This window comes from Hoplias malabaricus, chromosome 3 (genome assembly GCF_029633855.1).
Source record: "Hoplias malabaricus isolate fHopMal1 chromosome 3, fHopMal1.hap1, whole genome shotgun sequence".
Taxonomy (NCBI): Eukaryota; Metazoa; Chordata; class Actinopteri; order Characiformes; family Erythrinidae; genus Hoplias; species Hoplias malabaricus.
The window spans coordinates 76,523,861-76,536,360 of NC_089802.1; the positions used below are offsets into that span (position 1 = coordinate 76,523,861).

The following is a 12,500-nucleotide window of genomic DNA, read 5'->3' on the forward strand; positions in this document are numbered from 1 at the left end:
CCTTCAGGTGACCTCAACAAATCAGCTGTGTGTGTGTGTGTGTGTGTGTGTGTGGGGTGTGTCCACTGCTGCACACTCGATGACATAATTGGCATGCAAAATATTTTTCGTCTGGAACCGTGTGTGTGTGTGTGTGTGTGTATGTGTGTGTGTGTGTGTAAGGAAAGTATGTAATAGGCAGTGAGAGGAAGTTGGGTGAAGATAAGAGGCGCCGTGTGTGTGTGTAATTTTTTAAAGATTATGATGCACTTTACTGAAAATAAATCAGGCCAGTCATTGTTCACCTTACACCCCCCCCCCTCCCCTCGGTTCGCTCTGGACGTGTATTTTCGTTTCCAAGAGCCGAGCTGAACAGGCCCGACTGGTGCTGCCTTATCACCTCCTGAGACGGACTCTCACAGGCATCAGTCAATCGAGATTCATTTGTGTAGTGAGTTTCACGACTGATGTTGTCGCAGGAAGCTTTACATACGTCCACTGTCAGTAAACAACATGTGAAACACAACAAAAGCCCCAGGTGAGTGAATCAGAGACGACCGCGGCCGGAAAAACTCCTGTTGATAGAGTCATGGCACCATCACAAAGATCATAACCTTCTGGTGCCTCATAAAAACACCATAGGAACGAGTAGTAATAGTGAACACAGTACGATAGGGGGGTTATTAATTGGAGTCTGTGGTGGTGCCAGTGTTTTCATTGTTACTAAGAGCTTGAGTTGATTGACAGGTGGGAATCACTGCTTTAAAGGTGCGCTAGTCAGTTTCACCAATTTCAAATCAAAGTTAATTTTTTACGTAAACAGTCTTTCTTACACGTGAAGTTATTAATAAAACCATGTTAAAATATGTCAAATACAGAGATAAATAGAAAAATGGCCGTTGTACGTCCCGAACCTCGACCAGGCGCTCCGGACTGCAATCTTCAAAAATGCATTGCACGTTTCTTTGTTACTAAGCAACGCACTGTGGGAGTGTCTAAATCTACTTGTGGTTCTAGTGTTATTTAGTGAAATAAATATTGCCTCACTATAACAAAATACCAAAAAGGGATTAGGGAGCCATTTTAGTCAAGTGTTTCTCTCTCTTCTGTCTCTGTCTTTCTTTCTCTGTTTTTCTCTCTCTCACACTCTCTCTGTCTGTCTCCGTCTTTCTTTCTCTGTTTTTGTCTGTCTGTGTCTCTTTGTCTCTCTCTCTCTTCTGTCTCCATCTTTCTTTCTCTGTTTTTCTCTCTCTCACACTCTCTCTCTGTCTGTCTCTCTCTCTCTCTTCTGTCTCTGTCTTTCTTTCTCTGTTTTTGTCTGTCTGTGTCTCTGTTTGTCTCTCTCTCTCTTCTGTCTCCATCTTTCTTTCTCTGTTTTTCTCTCTCTCACACTCTCTCTCTGTCTGTCTCTCTCTCTCTCTTCTGTCTCTGTCTTTCTTTCTCTGTTTCTGTCTCTCTCTGTCTCTCCTGCTGTCTCTCTCTCTTCTGTCTCTGTCTTTCTCTCTCTCTCTGTCTCTCCTGCTGTCTGTCTTTCTTTCTCTGTTTTTGTCTCACTCTCTCTCTGTCTCTCCTGCTGTCTCTCTCTCTTCTGTCTGTCTTTCTCTCTCTCTCTGTCTCTCCTGCTGTCTCTGTCTTTCTTTCTCTGTTTTTGTCTGTCTGTGTGTCTTTCTTTCTCTGTTTCTCTCTGTCTGTCTCTCCTGCTCTCTCTCTCTCTCTCTCTCTCTCTCTCTCTCTCTCTCTAGGATGAAACCCTTACTCTTTCACAGCAGGTTTCTGTTAGATAACTGTAAACTGTACAAATAGAAGTGGCATGTAGTGTTTCCATCCAAGCGAGTGGAGCTCCAGTGACATTTGAGATATTGGTAGTTTATAAAGTATTTAATATAAAAACAACTGCGGTATTATGAGGTGTGTGTGTGTGTGTGTGTGTTGTACAGTAAGGAAGCTGAAGCGTTTGTGTTAGGAACAGAACAATAGTGTGAGTAAGGCGGTTCAGCAGCAGTCTAAACAGGGGGCGACGGGGTGGAGGACCAGTCAGAGAGGTGAAGGACTCATTTCCAGCTCTGGAAACACAGCAGTAATATGACATAAGATTAATGTTCTGAATCCAGCGATGTGAGTTGTAAGGACACATTTTCATCACTTGAGGAAACACACTCCTGGTTCTTAATGAAACATCTGTGACCTGCGTCACAGCGCCTGTTCCTTTAAACGCTAACGAGCCTCTCGCTGTTCACCCGGACCCTGAGCGCACAGCAGTGAGGAGCAGGCGCTCTGGGTTTTTACCCATTTTCACTCGTTCTCTCTCTTCTCCATTCTCGTTTTCTCTGTTTTTACTCAGTGCTCGTTGTGTTTGTTTGGTCTCATGATAACCCTCTCTGATTGGAGAGATTCAGACGAGGGGGCGGGGCGATTCTAAAGTCGCTGCCCTTGATGTCAGAAGCAGAGCAGACTCACAACGGCTCGTTTTCTGATTTTTCTGAAAACACTGGGTGGTCTTGGTTCACCGTTTCTTGATCATGGGGCTCCAGAGTCGCCCAATAATGTGATAATGCCCTGAAAAATGAATATTTAAATACAATGTCCGCCTAAAAGCACAGGCACATCTGCCTTCACCCCACCACAGCCGTTATATCCCGGCCTTCTGACACAGGCGCCCAGTGCTTGCTGCTTGAATGGACCGACAACATTGGCCCGTGCTGTGTTGGGTTAGTCTTAGTGTTAACTCCATTAACCATGACTAGCTTCACATTAATAGCCACCTCTTTTTTCCAGGAGAGTCTCTGAGAGCAGTTCAGTTTCAGGTGTGTCTGCAAGTGAAACAGAAACCCGTGTGTGTGTTGTGCAACTTCTAGTTTGTCGTCTTTAGGGACGTGCCGTTCCCCTGAGGTCGTCTACACAGACTATTCATTAATAAAAAGGGTTAATTATAGAGTAAACTTTGTTAGCATCTTCAGTGTTTCCACACAGCAAAGCTGACACCTCATTTTTGTTCAGTCAAGAGAGACAAAAAATAATCATATGGGTCAATGTATGCCTCACAACCTATGCCCCACAATGAGAGACAGAGAGAGAGACAGAGAGAGACACACAGACACACAGAGACAGAGAGAGACACACAGACACACAGAGACAGAGAGAGACACACAGAGAGACAGAGAGAGAGAGAGAGAGACACAGACAGACAGAGAGAGAGAGAGACACACAGACAGACAGAGAGAGAGAGAGAGACACAGACAGACAGAGAGAGAGAGAGAGACACAGACAGACAGACAGAGAGAGAGAGAGAGACACAGACAGACAGAGAGAGAGAGAGACACACAGACAGACAGAGAGAGAGAGAGACACAGACAGACAGAGAGAGAGAGAGAGACACAGACAGACAGAGAGAGAGAGAGAGACACAGACAGACAGACAGAGAGAGAGAGAGAGACACAGACAGACAGACAGAGAGAGAGAGAGACACACAGACAGACAGAGAGAGAGAGAGAGACACAGACAGACAGAGAGAGAGAGAGAGACACACAGACAGACAGAGAGAGAGAGAGAGACACAGACAGACAGAGAGAGAGAGAGAGACACAGACAGACAGAGAGAGAGAGAGAGACACAGACAGACAGAGAGAGAGAGAGAGACACAGACAGAGAGAGAGAGAGAGAGAAGGATACGATTCCCACAATACAGTGCAAATCCAAAGGCTTAAGTTTTCCAGGTGGCACCTGCAGATGTGAAATTACCGTATTTACTCAAATACTCCAGTAATCACACAGAGAATATTGTGTATTGTGTATATATTCTTCTGTGCGACTCTGCGCTGGACTGTGACCCCATACTGTGACAGTTCATTCCAAATACATGTGCCATTACACACCTGTATGTGATGTAATGTAAAGTAATTGGGAGCTGTACCATTCAAACCACATTCTGTTAATCCAAGATTGAATCCTGCTCTACAGTATAATCAAACACACATCACAGACAGTCACCCGGAGGAAACCCACACAGACACAGAGAGAACACACCACACTCCTCACAGACAGTCACCCGGAGGAAACCCACACAGACACAGGGAGAACACACCACACTCTTCACAGACAGTCACCCGGAGGAAACCCACGCAGACACAGAGAGAACACACCACACTCTTCACAGACAGTCACCCGGAGGAAACCCACGCAGACACAGGGAGAACACACCACACTCCAAAAGTGGAATCACATCAGCCTTGAGTGTTTTTTATATCGGTCAAACCCCAGACCTTAGTTTTAACCATGTTGGCAACCTTGACAGAACTCTTCCATTCAGAAAGCGGAGATTTTACAAGTGCCTGGGGTTGTTCAGAGTCTCTACGGTCCATTATCTTTTCCCATCTATTATTGAGCATCAGGCCACCCATGGGTTAAGGCCTTCGACCCGTACGACTGTGAGCTTCAGCTTGACTTGGATTTTCCAGGGATTGCTGCGTTGCTGTAGTCCGGGAATATAATCAAGCATCTGATTTTGATTTGTGGCAGAGGACTGAGGTCAGCAGTGCCACTGTCCAGTTTCTGTTCATGGAAAAATGCTAAAGTTAATGTAGTTTCTTTAGATTAGCATTTATTCCCATTATAAGATTTATTTATAACAAATCCATATTTGTTAGTTTTAAATAAACGTGAAGGGGGGACAGATTAAGGGACTGAAATGATACAAACACCTTGGTGAACCTACAGAAGTAATCCTACTTAACTCAGTCCTGAGAAACTGCTCAGTTTGTTGAGAGACAGAGGTGAGAAGTTCATCCCTCCATTCATTATTCAGCAGGTCTTGTGTTAAATGTGAAGCTTCCACTTGCCCCCTCAGGGAGGTGGAGCAGGGTTAAAGTCTGTGCTCTCAGTGGGGTGCCCGCTGCTAGCCTAGAGCTGTGTAGCTTTAGCTTAGCTAAGCTGCTGTGGTCGTTCAGAATTCACTGTGATGGGGTTGCCAGATATGCTAAAGTCACTCACTTCTCATTTGTGTTTAGATGAATGTATTCAGTCTTAATGACTTTCATTAAATGCATTGGGTCTAAAGCAAAAGTCTGTGACCTTCTTTTATGAAAATACCACAAGGATCAAACCCCACAGCAAAGTTCTCCCTCTGTCTAAACAGCCCTGTTCCTTTCAGGCTTTCAGCGCCTGTTCCTTTAAATGATAATGAGCCACTCGCTGTTCACCCCGACCCCGAGCGCACAGCAGTGAGGAGCGAGGAGCAGAAGCTCTTTAATTAATTAATTTATTTATTATTATTTTTTCATAGCCACTTTCACTCGGTTCTCGTTTTCTCCATTTTTCCTCTGTGCTCGTTGTGTGTCTGTTTTACTGCGTTTAACCTCGTCTTTGCACTTTCACATAAACATGGGTCTAGCTGTGATTGGACAGACTCAGACGAGGGGGCGGGGCTATTCTAAAGTCTCTGCACTTGACGTCAGAAGCGGAGCAGAATCAGAACGACTCACTTTCTGACTTAGGCAGCACACAGAGAACTTGTGTGTGTGTGTGTGTGTGTGTGTGTGTGTGTGTGTCCCCTCTTTCTTCTGTGGAATTATCTATAAGCTTTGTTTGTGAACCATGAATTTAATTTGAGAGTCTGTGTTATGGATCTGCTGATGTGGACTCCAGAACCTATAGGCGCTGCTTCTCCTCTGCCCCCCGTATCATTTCACTCTCTTTTTTTGGGCTCTGCTGTTTTCACCCATCACTCACAGCCCTGGTGTGCAGTTTATTTCCAGACTCCATCCCAGTTAAGCTCTGTCTGGTGTGTTTGTTTGGCCTCAAGTCGGCCGCAGGCCTCAAGGCCGTTTGTTGGAGAAACCACTTGCTTCCCAACAGTCCCTTGACTGCCAGGCATTCTGGATAGTATGGGAATTCTTTAGGCCATCCTGACGAAGTGGTTCCCCTGGCGCAGCTCCATTGTGGGCCCCACTGACCACCCCTGTGTTGAGCCTCTTGGTGCAACTCTCATGATTGCTTTGTCCTTCTGTTCCTCCACCACAGTCCCCCTGGTGCAGCTCTGTGATGTCTGCAGTGATCCTACAGCCACGTCTCAAATGTAGTAGTATCCATGGGCCCTGTGGCCCAATTCTACAGTGGGTTTCCTGGACAAGCCCTAATATTAACTCAGTGGTTTCTGCTTTGCATTGAGCCCTGTGCTGCAGCTCTGTAATGGGTCCTATGGGCCTCATGGTGGAGCTCCGTTGTGGGGCTTGTGTGTCAGCTCTGTACTTGGTATCCTGCTCTTTCACGGACCCCGTGGGTTCAATTCCGCATTTGACCTAATGCTTCAGCTTCATGATGTGGCCCGCAGGCCAGCTCTGCACTGAGCCTCATGGTGCAGCTCCACGTTGGACCCTGTGGTGCAACTCAACACTGGGCTTACAGATGCAGCTCTGCCGTGGGACCTGTGGTACTTGCTGTGGTTCTCCAGTCTGCAGCTGCACTCCAAATGGCCCAGGTTTTACGACCTGCCAATAGCTCGTAGATTTGTGGCCTTACTGCTCCTTTGTTGAGGGGTGTGACAGGCTACGTTCCCGAGCCGAGGAACGTGAAACAACATAATTGAAGAGAGGAATGTTCTTGGCGTTTTTGTGGACGTTTGGTGTTGTAATGTTCACTGGAACATTCTTTCACTCTCTCAGCTGTCGGAGGAAGTAGTGTTGCTCCCCACACGGAGAGAATTAAACATGTTATTAAGCTGGTAGTTTGTTTACTCTCTATTTCAGACTGTTTACTGGAATTTGACAGGTTGGATAAGTTGGGTGAGACATGAAGCTGCTTTAGAAATAGAAGATGGTGTGGTTAAACATTTGATGCCTTGTTCATATTCCAGGAGACTTCTTCAAGGAGACAGGGACATATCACAAGACAGACCAGTCCCTTTTTTGAGGTTTACTTAAGTCTATACTCAATCTTATGTAGAGTGCAGACACTTTAGAATTGCCCCTCCCCCTTGTCTGAGTCTGTCCAATCACAGCGCTGGACCCGTCTTTACGTGAGAGCGCAAAGATGAGGTTGAAGGCTGTAAAACGTACACAATAAGCGTGGAGAAAGAACAGAGAAGAAAGAGAACCGAGCGAAAAGGGCTATAAACCAGAGCGTCTGCTCCTCACTGCTGTGCACTCAGGGTCGGAGTGAACAGCGAGCGGCTCATTATCATTTAAAGGAACAGGCGCTTCATTTGCTCTTGAACTTTACTGCTCCTTAATAGAAACTAGGCTACAACGATAGCTTATTGGAAAACACGTTTACATACGTAGCCAAGGCAGGGTCTGGCCCTTCACAATGCTGCTATAAGGACTGTTTACGTCCACGCACTGCTGGGTTTACTGTGTCACCTAAGAGAATACTCTGTGCAGCCCTGGACTATGATTTTCTATTACAATCCTCATACAAAAACCTGTACAGCTTTTTCCTTGTTCAGGAATCTGGCCCGTAGTGTTCCCTACAGCGCTCCTGATTTTCTGGTGCATGCGGTAGAGATTAGGACACCATTTCTGTTCTCTAATTGTGTTCTATATAGGGCTCTTTAATTTCCAGTCTGGAGAATGGTAATTAAAGGACCGTTCGGAGCACAGTATATGTGTCTATAACTGGAGCAGCTTCTGCATCTTTGGAGCTCCGTTAAACATCCTCTGGCACCTCTGACGAAAAAGAGCAACTGCAGCCGTCAGCAGGCTCTCTGGCCCGAAAATGTCTGACCGAGTTACTGCCGGTCATCTCCGCGGGGGGCTCCCGCAGGGGTGTCCGCTTTCTTTTCCAACCTTACGGCGGGCCTGGGTCACTGGGCCAAGCCAGGGGTCAGTGTCGCAGCAGAGATTGTTTTTCTTTGGCCTTTAAAAGACACAGGTTACTGGCCAAGCGCCCTGGGGGGTTCTCCTCTGTCTCATGGCGTAAATGTGACCCCACAGTGTTTACAACCCTTTACGATACATCGCTGTCCTTCGATTTCAGATCAGATCTCTCATTTCACAATTGGGGGTTTTTTTTGGGGGGTTTTTTTCATTGATTTTCTGTTGTGCATGTTTTTTGCTATGTTTTTTTGCAGTGTTTTCATTCATTCATTCATTCATTATCTGTAACCCTTATCCAGTTCAGGGTCGCGGTGGGTCCAGAGCCTACCTGGAATCATTGGGCACAAGGCAGGAATACACCCTGGAGGGGGCGCCAGTCCTTCACAGGGCAACACACACACACACACTTTTATGTCGCCAATCCACCTACCAATGTTTTTTTTAATTATAAATATTTTATTTATTGTTTTATTTATTTATTTATTATTTGTGGAGTGTGGGAGGAAACGGCAGCACCCAGAGGAAACCCACGCAGACACAGGGAGAACACACCACGCTCCTCACAGACAGTCACCTGGAGGAAACCCACGCAGACACAGGGAGAACACACTACACTCCTCACAGACAGTCACCCGGAGGAAACCCACGCAGACACAGGGAGAACACACCACACTCCTCACAGACAGTCACCCGGAGGAAACCCACGCAGACACAGTGAGAACACACCACACTCCTTACAGACAGTCACCCGGAGGAAACACAGGGAGAACACACCACACTCCTTACAGACAGTCACCCGGAGGAAACACAGGGAGAACACACCACACTCCTTACAGACAGTCACCCGGAGGAAACCCACGCAGAGAGAACACACCACACTCCTTACAGACAGTCACCCGGAGGAAACCCACGCAGACACAGGGAGAACACACCACACTCCTCACAGACAGTCACCCGGAGGAAACCCACGCAGACACAGGGAGAACACACCACACTCCTCACAGACAGTCACCCGGAGAAAACCCACGCAGACACAGAGAGAACACACCACGCTCCTCACAGACAGTCACCCGGAGAAAACCCACGCAGACACAGAGAGAACACACCACGCTCCTCACAGACAGTCACCCGGAGGAAACCCACGCAGAGAGAACACACCACACTCCTTACAGACAGTCACCCGGGGGAAACCCACGCAGACACAGGGAGAACACACCACACTCCTCACAGACAGTCACCCGGAGAAAACCCACGCAGACACAGAGAGAACACACCACGCTCCTCACAGACAGTCACCCGGAGAAAACCCACGCAGACACAGAGAGAACACACCACGCTCCTCACAGACAGTCACCCGGAGAAAACCCACGCAGACACAGAGAGAACACACCACGCTCCTCACAGACAGTCACCCGGAGGAAACCCACGCAGACACAGGGAGAACATCTGGTGAGGGACTTGAACCCACACTCCCCCAGGTCCCTGTTGCACCACTGTGCCGCCCCACAGTGTGTTCATTTGTAGAAGAATGGCATATTTAAGTGTGTAGAGGGTGTTAACATTTTTACATTTACAATAAACAGTATATAAAGACATAAAAATGGTACATAAATAGTGTAATAAACAGTACAAATATAACTTGGATAAAATGGATAATTTTCCATCCAAGTGTAAACAATATTAAGTTTAAAATGATTTAATTTTTTTAGAAAGCAGAGGATTTAAATGTATAACTACAGACCACTGTTTCTAAGCAGATATTTTTTTGCTTGTTCACTTGAGTTTATAATTGATAACATTTTAAAATACACATTAACCATCGCCTGCAGATTAATGCATCACGATGCACTGATACATACCTCCCTCCTATTTCCGTCCCTGACTGTGTTACCTGCGTCACGGCGAGTGTAACGGAGACGCTTGTGGGAGAGGCTTGGCCTGGCGCCTTGGCAATGCAGCGGCGGGAAAACCGAGACAGAGACGGCACTCGATCAGAGCAGGGACATTAACACGTAAACGCTTTGGTCCAGACACTCAGCTGCAGGACAGGGTCAAGAGGTCGTCATCCAGGAGCCATGAGGTGGTTCATGTTCAACTACAGCAGCGAAAGGAACCTAGAGATCAGAGCCCAGTTTACACACTCCTCACAAAAACACTCTACACTGATGTAAACCCTGCACGGCTTTGGATTTAAGCTGTTTTGTTAGTAATCTGAGTTTAAGAGATAATAACACTCAAAGTCCTTCCGGTCTGACGAGTCTGTGCTTCCACTCACCAGACGTTTTATTAGTAAAACAGCCATGTGGGTGGTCTGCTATCTGTTGTGCAGTTCCTGGTGAGCATTTTTTGTTCATGTGCCATTAGCATACACCTGAATTTTATTTTTTTTTGGTGGTGAAGCAGGTAGTGTCTCTGTCACAGCTCCAGGGTGCTGGAGGTTGTGGGTTCGAGTCCCGATCCGGGTGACTGCCTGTGAGGAGTGTGGTGTGTTCTCTCTGTGTCTGCGTGGGTTTCTTCCGGGTGATTGTCTGTGAGGAGTGTGATGTGTTCTCTCTCTGTCTGCGTGGGTTTCCTCCGGGTGACTGTCTGTGAGGAGTGTGGTGTGTTCTCTCTGTGTCTGCGTGGGTTTCCTCCGGGTGACTGACTGTGAGGAGTGTGGTGTGTTCTCTCTGTGTCTGCGTGGGTTTCCTCCGGGTGACTGTCTGTGAGGAGTGTGGTGTGTTCTCTCTGTGTCTGCGTGGGTTTCCTCCGGGTGACTGTCTGTGAGGAGTGTGGTGTGTTCTCTCTGTGTCTGCGTGGGTTTCCTCCGGGTGACTGTCTGTGAGGAGTGTGGTGTGTTCTCTCTGTGTCTGTGTGGGTTTCCTCCGGGTGACTGTCTGTGAGGAGTGTGGTGTGTTCTCTCTGTGTCTGCGTGGGTTTCCTCCGGGTGACTGTCTGTGAGGAGTGTGTTGTGTTCTCTCTGTGTCTGTGTGGGTTTCCTCCGGGTGCTCCGGTTTCCTTCCAAGCTCCAAAAACACACATCGGTAGGTGGATTGGAGACTCATAAGTGTCCGTAGGTGTGAGTGAATTTGTGAGTGTGCATCGCCCTGTGAAGGTCTGGTGCCCCCTATAGGGTGTGTTCTCGCCTTGCACCCAGTGATTCTGGGTCAACTGCGGACCCGCCGCGACCCTGAACTAGATAAGGGTTACAGACAATGGATGAATGGATTTCTGTGTATATATGAAATGTGGTTGTATCTGGATGTTTTTATTTGAGAGATTTGACTTTGTCTTTTTCTTTGTTTTTCAGTTCTCTGCGCAAAGAACTTGTCAAAGAAGGACTTCTTCAGTAAGTATCATGTTTAAATGCCTCACTTTCTGGTCCTTGCTCTCTGCCATGTCTGCCATCCAGTGAAAGTCAGATTTACACGTTCTCTCCTTATGGCACATCGGTCTAAATAGCAGATATTACACGGTGATTTGACAGTTTGCTTTTCCAAGTTGTAGCTGTTTTGTAGCTGATTGGCCCTGTCACAATTTATAGAGACATGTGACCAACTCTGGGCCATAACCACTTCCAAGGGCAGTGCTGAGTAATGTTTGTTTATTTGAGCTTCAGCTGTTTATTATCAGGTTTAAAGATTTTAACTTATTAAATTATTGCTAGGGTTATGTGGAATATGTCAGACTATTATAAGCTGACAAAATACTGGACTAATGAAACAGACAGACAGACACACACACATAGACCCCCCCCCCCAACACACACAGACAGACAGACAGACAGACAGACACACACACAGAGACAGACAGACACACAGATAGACACACACACACACACACAGACACACACACAGACACACACACAGACAGACAGACAGACACACACACAGAGACAGACAGACACACAGATAGACACACACACACACACAGACACAGACAGACACACACACAGACAGACAGACACACACACAGACAGACAGACACACACACAGACACACAGACACAGACAGACAGACACACACACACACACACACACACAGACAGACAGACAGAGACAGACAGACAGGCACACACACACACACAGACAGACAGACACACAGATAGACACACACACACACAGACAGACAGACAGACACACACAGACAGACAGACAGACAGACAGACAGACAGACACACACACACACAGACAGACAGACAGACAGACACACAGATAGACACACACACACAGACAGACAGACACACAGATAGACACACACACACACAGACAGACAGATAGACACACACAGACACACACAGATAGACACACACACACACACACACACACAGACAGACACACAGATAGACACACACACACACAGACAGACACACAGATAGACACACACACACACACACACACACAGACAGACAGACAGACAGGCACACACACAGACACACACACACACAGACAGACAGACACACAGATAGACACACACACACACACAGATAGACACACAGACAGACAGACACACAGATAGACACAGACAGACACACAGACAGACACACACACACAGACAGATAGACACACACACACACACAGACAGACAGACACACAGATAGACACACACACACACACAGACAGACAGACACACAGATAGACACACACACAGACAGATAGACACACACACACACACACACAGACAGACACACAGACAGACACACAGACAGACACACACACACACACACAGACAGACAG

General features: G+C 47.0%; 1 protein-coding gene across 1 annotated transcript in view; it reads left to right on the forward strand.

The window, feature by feature from the left end:
* Positions 1–12,500, forward strand: part of LOC136691891 (E3 ubiquitin-protein ligase SMURF2-like) — a 53,740-nt gene that overhangs the window by 10,354 nt on the left and 30,886 nt on the right. The window contains exon 2 of the mRNA XM_066664814.1: positions 11,076–11,114. Within this exon, the coding sequence (XP_066520911.1) occupies positions 11,076–11,114 (39 nt within the window). The remainder of the gene's footprint in view (positions 1–11,075; positions 11,115–12,500) is intronic.